Below are 12,762 nucleotides of genomic sequence, written 5' to 3'. Positions count from 1 at the left end.
CCCACAGCGCCACCCGTGTCCCTACCATTTTATGGTACTTGGTTGCAATTGTTTCTAAATTAAAGAAAATAGGACCCACTTTCAGATGGGAGAGTATCAGTACATATTTGTCCCCAATACTTTCAGAATTTTTGGTTGAAGAGTTTACCTTTTCTCTTTCCTCAGCATCATAATTGTCAGGAAAGTTGGGTTTATTCTGGTTGTCTTCATTGATTTCTCTCTCCTCCAAGTAAAATTGCCATTTTGCTTCAAAGTAAAACCAATGCTCCTGATATTCTGAATGAAAAACAAAATTATGGTACGTTTAATCTTGAATAGGTTCTTTCAGTGCAACAGCATGAATGACAAAATCCAATTTACAGAACTCTCATGAAGAAAATTAAATAAAACCTGCCCAACTATTCTTAGCCTCTCAACAATACTAATTAGCTTATCTTCACAATGTAGAAAGGGGGGGGGGAATAGATTTTAATTTTGTATTGTAAATACAAATAATTAGGGCCACCAAACACACATTTTGGAAAACCAGAATGTAGATCACAGTGTCTATTAAACATACAAACAAAGTTTTACTGTAGTCCATTCAGCAATTACTACTGGGTCCTGAATACTGAGCAAAAGCATAAGAAGCCCTCCCAAGTCTCAACAGGAGCTATTTTGAGTGCAGGCTGTATGCTACCTGATAAGGCAGTTGGCAGTAACACCTTTTTTTTGCAGTATGATCTTCAGAAGGCAGCCTCTGCAAATAAACTAAGATGGGCATCTCTACCCATTTGTACAAGGGCAGCTTTTTCCGAGTCTGCACCCATAAGATCTACTGCTTAAAAGTGGAGAGGGTGTACTTTGTAAACTGGTGGTGATTCACATGCAACATTTTCCTACAGGAAGCAATATCCCTGCCACTTCTGCAGCATCCATTGCTGTAGCTTTGTTTCTGCCACCAATATTCAGCATTCCTTCCTGAACCACTGTACCTGTAGCAAAACAAACATTTGCAGCACAGTTTATATATTGAGTCTAGAGCAGCTGTTCTCAACCTTTGGTCCTCATATGTTGTTGGAATACAACTCCCATCATCCTTAAGCTAGTAGGACCAGTGGACAGGGAAGTTGGGAGCTGTAGTACCAAAAGATCTGGAGACTCAAGGTTGAGAAAGGCTGGTCTGGAGGAAAACTTTTTTTTCCCTAAACACGAGGTTGCTGCTGATTATGAAAAAGTCATTTGTGAAGTTGCTTCAGTTTAAGAAAGGCAGGCTATGCTCATTTTCTCAGTATGTGTACCACTTGCACTTTGAAGACAGGAACAAAAACACAATTTTATTACCTGCAAATAGCTTCCTGATCCCTGCTGACTGAAAAGTTACTCTTGTTGCAATCTGGAGGGAGCCAGGGATACCCTTTAGGGATTTTAAGTAGGTGAAACTCTGATGTCGCACATTCTGTATCACAACTGATCCTGGAAATCCTTGACCTGCCAGTCATTTTCATCCACCTACCTGACTATTTCTCTGTCAGGATCTTCACTCCCAACACCTGTTCCCTCACAGTCACATTGCTCAGCTTTCTGCTATTGGAGTTCCCCCCAAAGGCACTTGGGAGATGCTTGTTACTAGCCTCTTGTTATTTACCTATCACCTTAGACATATGGTTTTCCTCCCCATCTTTCCCTTGCTTCATTACCCTTCTTTTCTTCTTTACAGCCCTGAAACCCTTTGCACTATGCTGTCCCTGAGCAGAAGGCTGACTTTTGTCAAAGAAGTACTAGGCATCATCTTCTGCAGCATATTGCAAACATCTATCTATACTAAGTGCTACCACAGGTGATCACTTGCAGCTACCTAGCAGTAAAGCTGCCTCTGAGAACTACAGAGTGAGAATATGCAGAACAGGGAACATTAAACAAATGTGCTTTTTTTTTAAGAAAAGAAAAACAAAAGAAATTGACTGAATAATTCAAAAGGAGAGATCCCTTGAGAAAAGGGGCTCACAGTTGTTTCAGGCAGGGTTTTTAAAATGTTGTCCCCTTTATTTATTTCTAAAATAGCATTGCACTTCACTCCATAATGACAGATGCATGCTTTAGGAGTCTTGCATATTTTACTCAGGGTTGGAATTGTGCAAGAAGAGTGACAGCATCCTTCTGTCAAAAGCAGACCAGACCTATACAACTTAATCCTGCACCTGGTCTAGTCAGGAGGAGGAGGAGGAGGAGGAGGAGGAGAAGGAGGAGGAGGAGGAGGAGAAGAAGAAGAAGAAGAAGAAGAACTTTAGCTAAAAGCCAGAGAACTTCTGAGAAAGAACACTATTATTTGTCAGTAATCGCCTGCATCACTATCCAAATATGGGTTTCGGTTTTTTAAATTGTGCATATAGGTATACTGTATTCCTAGAGCAAGGATTCAGAGAAGAGGGACAGGTAGCAAATTGACAAATACAAACACCTTTATTGGCATTACGAGTTAAAACATTTCAAAACACTAGGATACATTTAAAAGGGACAGGAGTGAGGCTGTTGAGGATCACAAGGTACTTGGTTGTTCTGCTTCACCCTGTGCATTCCCTAGAGGGGTGATTCATTAAGAACCTTTTCGGGTAAGATGGAGATTAAAAAGGAAGCCACTGGGGCAGTATGTCCTTGTCCCTATCTGCTAGGAGGAACCTCATTTGGCAGGTAGCATCTCTCTCTCTCTCTAGGCTCATGATAAAATCTTCTGAGTTCAAGATTGAAACAGACAACACCTGAAATGGCAGGTAGGTAAATTAAGCTACCAGAGCATAAACACTTCAATTATGCACCTTACGTGTGAATTTGAAATTGCATATTGTGCAATTGGGACGCGGGTGGCGCTGTGGGTTAAACCTCAGCGCCTAGGACTTGCTGATCGCATGGTCGGCGGTTTGAATCCCCGCGGCAGGGTGCGCTCCCGTTGCTCGGTCCCAGCGCCTGCCAACCTAGCAGTTCAAAAGCACCCCCGGGTGCAAGTAGATAAATAGGGACCGCTTACTAGCGGGAAGGTAAACGGCGTTTCCGTGTGCGGCTCTGGCTCGACAGAGCAGCTTCGTCACGCTGGCCATGTGACCCGGAAGTGTCTGCGGACAGCGCTGGCTCCCGGCCTCTAGAGTGAGATGAGCGCACAACCCTAGAGTCTGTCAAGACTGGCCCGTACGGGCAGGGGTACCTTTACCTTTACCTTTTATTGTGCAATGTTACCTGCCATGTGCCGAATCGTCTTCTTGCAGTATTCTTCAGCCATTGGGACAACCTTCATCATTTCTCTTCCCCACTGCACCAGTGGCTTTCCTTGTATTGCATATGAAACAAACAGAGCTGTGCACAGTGATCCTAAAAACCCTGAAAGGAGCATAGAAAAATGGTGATGACGATGGCACCAAGTAGCACCAAAAAGGAGGAGAAATCAGCGTACAGATGCATAAGAAACTGCATTTATTAAGCTCAAAGAAAGACAACATGCACACATTTCAAGCTATATGCCTTTCTTCGGGAATATTTTTTTGTTCCCGATAAAACAGGTATTGAACTTCAAATAGCATTACTGTATGTGTATATAACTGACTGGTGCAATGACTACTCAGAAGTCCTGTTGAACCCAGAAGGGTTTATTCTTAGGTCAACTGGAGTTAGGATTGTAGCCTTCATCACTACTTTCAACCCCTGACCACAGAGAGGCGTTCCAGGGAGGGTGCCACTACCGAGAAGGCCCTCTGCCTAGTTCTTTTACATAGTGTATGTGTGGAGGTTTGTGCCAGCCTCACTTGGGTAGGTTCTTTTCTATTTGCTTATTTTAAATGGGGATTTTTAGTTGGAGGTTTCCCCTATAAAATGTTGGTCAGGTGCTGGGGGCACTGCTGCAGACAATTACTTTTCCTTTTCAATTATGGCATTGATGTCCTCCAAAGAATGAGCGATTTGGCTGTTGTGTTAATTACAATGTGCCTGTTATTTTAGTGATCTATCATGTCAAGATACTGTGCCTTTATAACACAGAAACCATGTGAGCCTTTTTCCCACCATTTAATCTCCACTGGAGGAAATGCTTCATCTACTCTATTCCTGAGAGCTAAACTGCCAATAAAAGCGCATGAGTTTAAAAAAATAAATAAGGTGACAATTCTGATAGATTTACTGAACCCAATTAATCACTGTCATCCTTAGCATTCAATACAGATCCTTCATGCAGTGTGCCAAACACTTAAAAGTCACATAGTCTGCAACTTTATTTTGCCATTTTAAAACCTAGAAAACAAGCAAGATTGTGTGAGCATTTATCATTTAAAGTAATGAAACAAGATTGGGGAGAACTGGCATAATGGAATACTTCGGCAAATACGTATGACTTACAACTTGTGTCTCTACTTAGGAGGGAGCCATCTGATATGTGATGATTGTTGGCTGAGATTAACATTCCAGGGTGATGACTTCTTTTACATGTCTATGTCCAATTGATCTTAATGAGGATAACATTAGAATGGTGCATAGGTTTAAAACAACTGCTTTTATGGCCCTTAGAGCTACCGAAAATGAAAATCACGAAAACAAACTGCTGAAAATTAAAAGGAATTCATAATATGTTGCATGTCATTCCGCTGAACTCAGTATGAACAGACCTAAAACAGATTGATCAGAAGTTTAACCATAACAGTTTCTTGCTCTGATTAACCAGTGGTTTTGCATGGTGTCACTGTTTTCATGTCAGACTGGACTACAGCCTAACCTGGTCTCAGAATGCAACTGTTTCTGGTTATTGCTTCTACTGACCTACAGTAATTTTGCAATTCTGATGGTGGGCATATTGCATTGTTTCCCCCCCAGACTGGTGGCAGGTGAAGCTGCAGAACAGATGTGTGCCCCAAGCAATGGCTCTCAGAATCCAGACCACTGCTGTTCCACTTACCAGGCTAGTGGATAGAGAAAGAGGAAGAGTCATAAATGAGTGTGGCTGGCTGGCTGGTTGGGTGGGTGGGAGAAACAACATTTCCTCATCCCCCCCAGATCTCAGAAGTAGGAGATATAGTCAAGCTGAGGCTTGTCTTTACTGCCAGTGGTTCTCCAACCTGCTCCTTCGTCTTCCTACTGGTCCAGCCATCCCATTAGCACTTTTCTTGTCTTTCCTCCTCCCCCATTTTTCCTCCAGTGCTCCCACCCCTATTCCTATCTTCATGCATCAAGAATTGCAGTTGGGGTGTGTGTGCTTTTACTGCAGAACTTGAATCTGACATATTGCAATTGTGATATGGCACACTGCAGAATCCTTGCAAGAAAGAGCCCCCAAGCACTTATGCAGGCGAAGCTCCAGCCACAACTGCACTGAGCAAAAAGCACCTTAGGTTTGCTACAGGCCTATGTATGCTAATTTGAGAGTTATGCCCACTGAAACAATAGGAGCTTCTAGGTGAACATGTTAAATTTGTTGTGTGTGTACGCACATTTATTTCCTGTTTCATACTTGAACACTATATTAGGTTTCCTCTGTCCAAATGGTACTGCAATCCACCCACCCCCTTGACTGGGCTTCCTTCCAGTTTAGGAGCCCAGATGGGGACAGGGAACTATTAAAAACTACACAGGGCCATTTGCAAGGGGAAACTGAAGGGCAGGGAAGGGTTAAACACCTCTCCCCACCCACCAGCTTTCCCCTGCAAGTGTCTCTCCACCCCTGCATTATGAGAAGAACACAGGGTAAGTGTAGTTTATTGAATACAATTTAGTTTATTGAATTTATGTGTTGTTTCCCACCATCAAAGAAGTCTTGAAGCAACTTGCAAAAGAAAAAAATCTATAAGAGACATGTCCATTTAAAACAATGCAACATACTAAATGTGTTCGCCTACAATAATCACTTGCAAGCAACCATACCACCCAAGAATGGTCCCAAAAGAAATAGCTGCTAAAAGCCAGACTGTTATTGTTGGATAAATGCCAGGGAAAATAAATACGGTACATCTTCTCCTGGTGCTGAAAAGATGACAATGTTAGCAGCAGACAAGCTTTCAAGAGGAGAGTGTCCCATAAGCATAGGACTACCACAGAAAACATCTGTTTTCCTATTGCCACCCTCTGAACATCTTTGCAGGGAACATACAGAGATTCCCTTCTTCAAATCGAGGTAGATTCATATGGGGAAAGGTCGTCCTCGAGGTACTGGGCTCCCAATCCATGCAATACTTTGAAAAGTCAAAACCACTACTTTGAATTTGACTTGGAAACAAATTGGCAATTAGTGCAGGTAAGGTAAAAAGATAAAAGATAAAGGACCCCTGGCTGGCTAAGTCTAGTCAAATGCAATTATGGGGTTGCGGCACTCATCTCACACATCTCGCCAAGGGAGCCGGCATTTGTCCACAGGCAGCTTTCTGGATCATGTGGCCAGCATGACTAAAATGCTACTAGCACAATGGGACACTGTGACGAGTGCCAGAGCGGACAGAAACACCGTTTACCTTCATGCCTCAGTGGTACCTATTTATCTGCTTGCACTGGCATGCTTTTGAAGCGCTAGGTTGGCAGGAACTGGGACAGAGCAACGGGAGCTCACCATGACTGGTGTTTTATGTTGAGATTGCCCCGTCTCTGTCAACAACCTGGCGACTGCGTTCTGTGCTACTTGCATTTTTTTCAATTGCTTTCAAATGCTGCTAACAGACCTCAAGCCACACACACAGATCAACCAGAGCTTTGGCAGGAGTGCCAGTCTTGCAAGGGGCAGGGCAACCCAGAGTCAATACATCCTAACCAAAACAGGTCGATTTGCCTAGACATTACCTGTAGGGTGGTTATGAGTCATTCGTCCAACTTCAATGCTCACTTCGATGAGAGTTTCCAGCCTGTCAGGCTTCCAGTATTTCATCCCTAAGCACATGGCCTTTGTAGCTGCTCCAAATCCTGAACCTATTGTCAACAGCAACAAAAAGGCAAACGAGTCATGAACGATAATTTGAATCACGTTTGATTGTAGCTGGTGATGTTAGTGAATTTTGAAGTGGTGTGGGAGCCAGAAGGCTGCTGGGAAGCTGGTAGTTGGAGTCCGAGAACTCTGAAGGAGGGAGGCAGGCCCATGAAGAGGGATGGGGGAAGACAGGTACACTTGCCCTAGCCCTCAGGGGGCTATGCTGACCAGGGGACCCCCACCAGGGGCACGCCAGACTTAAACTGTCATGTTTAAGAATGCCCCATACCTCCCAGCCACCCTGGACCTGAGAGAAGCTCTGCACGGCCCTTGTGGGGGGCAACAGGTGGCTCATTGCTAAGCTGGGAGGAAGATAGTAATTATAATTCTGTATACATACGTATATAGGGTGTGGTAATCCAAAATGAAACACCTTTTAAGTCCTGTTGATGTTAACATGAGAGCTAAGGCTGTGACCAGGCCCGTGCAGAGCTTGTCTGAGGCCCTAGTTGGGAGTCTTGTTAGAATAAAGTTATAAACTCAAACAAAAAAAGCAGGTGGTCCCTTGGCAGGCCAACCTGTGCCCTGCCCCCCGGCCAGCCAAGCCCTCCAAGGCCCAGGGCGAATGTACCTAGCTGCCCCCCCCCTGCTTTGCATAAGCCTGTGTGTGACTATATATTTCTGTACCCCACTTATTTGGGAGTAAGTCCCATCAAACTTGGTGGGACTTGCTTCTCAGTAGACATGTTCAGTGTTCTCCCTTGCTGAATTTCCTAATGAAATCAATTCAATAAAACATTCACTTTCGCTGGATTGTTATATATGTAATATATTTTGAGTGCATTTTTGTTTGTCTCCCGGTATGCCCCATGGAGAGCCTCAAGGTCCATTAATAGCAACACCCTAGTGGTCCCGGGCCCTAAGGAAGTTAGATTAGCTTCAACCAGAGCCAGGGCCTTTTCAGCTCTGGCTCCGGCCTGGTGGAACGCTCTGCCTCATGAGACCAGGGCCCTGCGGGATCTGTTTCTTTCTGCAGGGCCAGTAACACAAAGTTGTTCCGCCTGGCCTTTGGCTTGGAGCCAATTTGATTCCCTTCCCCTCTTTCTTTTTTCTTTTTCCTTTCTCCTCCTGTGATGAGGCTGCATTTTAATATTTTAATGCTTCAATATTTTAATGTTGTATTTTAATCTTGTTTTTAAGTTGTATTCATTCAACTTGTTTTTATTATTGCTTGTTAGCCGCCCTGAGCCCGGTCTTGGCTGGGGAGGGTGGGGTATAAATAAAAAAATTTATTATTATTATTATTATTATTATTATTATTATTATTATTATTATTATTATTATATCCCATATTCCATTGAAGTAACTTACAATATTTTGAAAGAATCCTAAAAATCCTAAAAGCTGGAGGTTGCTGATCTGGGATCTCAGAGAGAAGGAAAGCAACAACTTTTACACCAAGCCTAGAAACAGCTCCTAGCAGCGAGTTCCCTCTCCCCAAGCACCAACGCCCATTGCTTAGGCCGCAGCAGGGAAGGCAATCACATCCCTCCATTATCCAGCTGTATTGCTACCCGGGCTATTATTATTATTATTATTATTATTACTACTACTACTACTACTACTACTACTACATTAATTGAAGTGAGTTTTATCTTGATATTGTTAGATGACCTTTTGCAAGCCACCTTGGAGGTGTTTAAAGGGCAGGAATGTGGAAATATAAGTTAAAACAATAATAAAGACATAAAAGCCAGGCTGAATCTACACACCTATATCTTAAAAATGCTGTGATAGTGCTTTAAAAAAAGTTTAAAAATATACAGTATGTGGAATTTGCCATTAGCTCACTAGAGCCATCTAGTGTCACATTTGTATAATGCGCTTAAAACATTACATTTGCAGCCATATAGCTGAGTCCCCAATCAAAAAACATCAATTAATAAACAGCAGATTAAACAACAACAATATAAAGCATCAACAATAAGCAACACCATACAAAAATCCCCCAAAATCCAAATACTCATGTAGGCCGCCTCTTAACACAATATAGCTTCCATCATATAAAGTTGCAAGATAAGCAAAACATTAAAAAAAAAAGTAACAGCAGCATTGAAAACAGTGGTAAGAATCAATAACAATAAAATAATTAGCTGTCTATAGGAAAGCACTGTCAGTGCCAAGCAGCCCTTTTTGAGGAGGATTTTCCAAAGACCCAGGACCATGACACAAGAGGCCCTGACTGTCTCCCATCACCACTCTCAGTATCTCAAAAGGGCAGGCGTCTGAAGCAAGGCCTTTGATGACAACTCAAGTGTCATCAACCTAAGTTCATACAGGGGTAAATAGCCACTCATTGTTCATACATAAAGAAAACAAGTAGCAGAGTTCATTTCCATACCAGAGATACAGAGACAAGGTTTCCAGGCCGGAGAATAAGGTTGCAGGATAACCTGAAACCCTGACCCTTTTCAAAACTCAGCACTAGGCCTATGAGGCCTTTTTCTCCATAGAAACCGTGGCTGCCAGCCGTTGATGCCAACTGTGCTGTGTCCAGCTTGTCAGGCACAGGAACGTGCTTCAACCCTAGTAGTGGAACTTAGTCCTGGTATTTGCTTATTAGTTTAATGCTTCACACCCGACTGAATGGCTTGGTGCATGTTAAGCTATGAATAAGATTAAGCTGTTAGAGCCTCATAGTCTGTTGTCACCTCACAAGGGATAGGCAGGGACTGGCTAAAAAGGTTGTTGTTGTTGTTATTGTAATATCCCCTAGCCAATGTAACCTTTAATTACATTTTAACAATACTCTTTTCTATATTTTTAGCTTTTTTTGTTTTATTATCATATCGTATCGTATTTAAGCCTGGGGCTACACAAAAGGTGTCTGGCTGTTGAATTGGTTGCCCCCACCCACTTATATATGTGGTAGTTACGACATGAAGCTGGAAAGAGAGTGGGGGGGGGGGAGGCTGACTTTTTAAGGGACAAAGCCTCTAAATCCAAGTCTCCCATAGTCCATGCTTTATAGAAATAGAAATTACCAACCAAATGTCTGCTAGCATTCTAGTGGCTATGAATATAGCCATTTCTCACTTCACATGACTTCATATACATCATTTAAGAAAGCAATTCCAGAAGACTGGCTTATATGGGTTAAGTTGTGCTCACCTTATATAGATCCTACGTGGAATCTCAAATAGCTATTGTGATTTTGCTTTGAGAGATACACAGACCTTCTCAAAACACTTTCTAAGGTTTCTATTCAATCTATGCATGAATGAGAGCAGCATGCTTGTAACCAGTGGCGTAGCGTGGGGGGTGCAGGGGGGGCCGGCCGCACCGGGCGCAACATCTGGGGTTAGGGCAAATCCACGGGTTAGGGGGCGCAAATCCACGGGTTAGGGGGCGCAAATTACTTGCCTTGCCCCGGGTGCTGACAACCCACGCTACGCCACTGCTTGTAACTGCTTCACTACCAAACTGCTATTCATTCATGGAACGGGGCCAGAGGGGGAAAAGTGAGCTAAAACTGCCAGGTATTTTTCTTTTTTCTTCCAGCAATTGCCATGAGAAGGACATAGTGGGGAGAGAGGCAGCAGCACTGTCAAACGAGGTTGATTGCAGAGAGACAAAAATAATCATCGTATTGCATTACAATGTTTATGCCATGATGTTGCATCAATATATGATGCTGGTGTTGAGTGGTTCTATATTCCAGTGATATAGTGTCACATCAACACAGTGCTGGGTCTGGAATCTGCACTTTCCTTGTGAGGCCGTGTGCAGCCAGTGAAGAAGGCGTACAATGCTTCGTCTAAATGGTTAGTACTAAAGACTGGAAAGCGATCTCTCTGCAGAATGTATATGTTGCATTTGAAGCCTGAATAATACAATAACTACCACAGTGAAGTTGCGTCTCGGCACATACTGTGAGAGGCATCACATATGCCTCGTTTTGCTCCCTGGGCAATTCGGTTTAAATAGATTACTTTACATCATGGGTAGGCAAACTAAGGTCCGGGGGCCGGATGCGGCCCAATTGCCTTCTCAATCCAGCCCGTGGATGGTCCAGGAATCCAGCATGTTTTTACATGAGTAGAATGTGTCCTTTTATTTAAAATGCACCTCTGGGTTATTTGTGGGGCATAGGAATTCATTCATTCCTCCCCGCCCCCCCAATATAGTCTGGCCCCTCACAAGGTCCGAGGGACAGTGGACCATCCCACTGCTGAAAAAGTTTGCTGACACCTGCTTTACATGGACAAAATGTCCAGGTTAGTGCAGACCCTTAAAAGGATCCACGACAGATTGTATTCCTGAAAAGAAACACAAATTCCAGAACAAAAAAATCTGGACCAGAAGGCATTGTGCCAAGAACAAAGACTCTTTAAATAGACATTTAAACTGGACAGAGATAACTTACAAAAGGACGCAGTGCCCTACAAAAGGAATTCCTGGCAGCTTGCTTTTCGCATCCCAGGCAAATATGGAATTGCTGAAAAACTATACAATGAGTACAATCTTTCCCCACATGGTCATAGTGCCCATACAAGGAAGAAACCTGCCCTTACTCATCAACACATGTAACTATAGGCAACTTATAAAGCATATAAAGAATCAAAATAATTATATACTTCATTACTGAGCGAGGCATTATTGTCAGAAGTAGATTAAATGAGAATGTAGGGGGAGGATCGTAGAATATCTGTTTTGCAAATGCAGAAGCTTCCAGGTTCAGTCCCCAGCATCTGCAGGAAGGGATGGGAGACAATCCTGTCTTAAATCCAGGAGAGTCACTGTTCATAAACTGTAGATAACACTGAGCCAGATGGACCTATAATGCGACTTAAGTATAAGGCAGCTTTCTATGTAAGAAGCTGTGGTTGCCTGCAGAACCAACAGTACTTCTTTGGTGCTATGTAAAAAAACTACGTAATGAACACTGATTTAAATCAGTTAGCGCTGAGATAGCAGCAAAATGGGAAACTCTTCAGACTGCAAAAATAATGCAATCAAATTCATGTTTACTCAGAAGTAAGCCCTCCTTTGTGCAATGGGGCTTCCTGTCAGGTTAGTGTCCATGAACTCGCAGCCTAACAGTGCAATCCTACACTTAGAAGTAAACCCACTGAATTCAGTGGCACCCCTAGCCTGCTGCCCTCAAGTGTAGTACAGTGGTACCTCGGGTTACATATGCTTCAGGTTACATACGCTTCAGGTTACAGACTCCGCTAACCCAGAAATAGTACCTCGGGTTAAGAACTTTGCTTCAGGATGAGAACAGAAATCGTGCTCCGGCAGCGTGGTGGCAGCGGGAGACCCCATTAGCTAAAGTGGTGATTCAGGTTAAGAACAGTTTCAGGTTAAGAACGGACCTCCGGAACAAATTAAGTACTTAACCCGAGGTACCACTGTACTGGAGTAAGATTTTTAAGCAGAGGTTGGGTGGCCATCTGTCATAGAATCTACAATTCTATGATTCTACCAGTCAGATTGGCTTCTGTGTATGCATTTGGTGAGGGGGGCTGCCACCTTGTCCTTTGCCTCAGGCAGCAAAATATATTGAGCTGGTCCTGGCTTTATTATTCCTTACCAATCCACTGTAGGTTACTTTAATGTACAATGATGTAGGATAAGTTTCAACTCAGAAAAACCACCACCTTACCTTTCTCATTAAATGGTGTGTGCCAAGCCAGGAGATAGTTGTCTGGCTTCAGTTGGGAGCAGCCTTCGATAGTAGCAGGATCTGACCGTCTCCCAGGAAGTTTGTCAATAGCATCCACATAACGTTTTACAAGTTCCCGATATAGGTCTTCTAAACACCAGTAATCTGTTCAGAGGAAGAAAAGTGTGAC

At 43.2% G+C, this 12,762-nt stretch overlaps 1 protein-coding gene across 4 annotated transcripts in view; it reads right to left on the bottom strand.

Annotated features, from left to right (window-relative positions):
* The window catches only part of ADPRHL1 (ADP-ribosylhydrolase like 1), a 39,197-nt gene that overhangs the window by 19,466 nt on the left and 6,969 nt on the right, over nt 1–12,762 (bottom strand). For all 4 annotated transcript variants that reach the window (XM_077927651.1, XM_028728047.2, XM_077927652.1 and 1 more), the window contains exons 2-5: nt 12,573–12,737; nt 6,781–6,906; nt 3,211–3,351; nt 149–276 (exon numbers count right to left, since the gene is read on the bottom strand). In XM_077927651.1, coding sequence (XP_077783777.1) covers nt 149–276; nt 3,211–3,351; nt 6,781–6,906; nt 12,573–12,737 — 560 coding nt within the window. The remainder of the gene's footprint in view (nt 1–148; nt 277–3,210; nt 3,352–6,780; nt 6,907–12,572; nt 12,738–12,762) is intronic.

The sequence above is a fragment of the Podarcis muralis genome, chromosome 4 (genome assembly GCF_964188315.1).
Source record: "Podarcis muralis chromosome 4, rPodMur119.hap1.1, whole genome shotgun sequence".
Lineage (NCBI taxonomy): Eukaryota > Metazoa > Chordata > Lepidosauria > Squamata > Lacertidae > Podarcis > Podarcis muralis.
The sequence above is the reverse complement of the archived record's forward strand: the minus strand, read 5'-3'. Positions and strand labels throughout refer to the sequence as shown.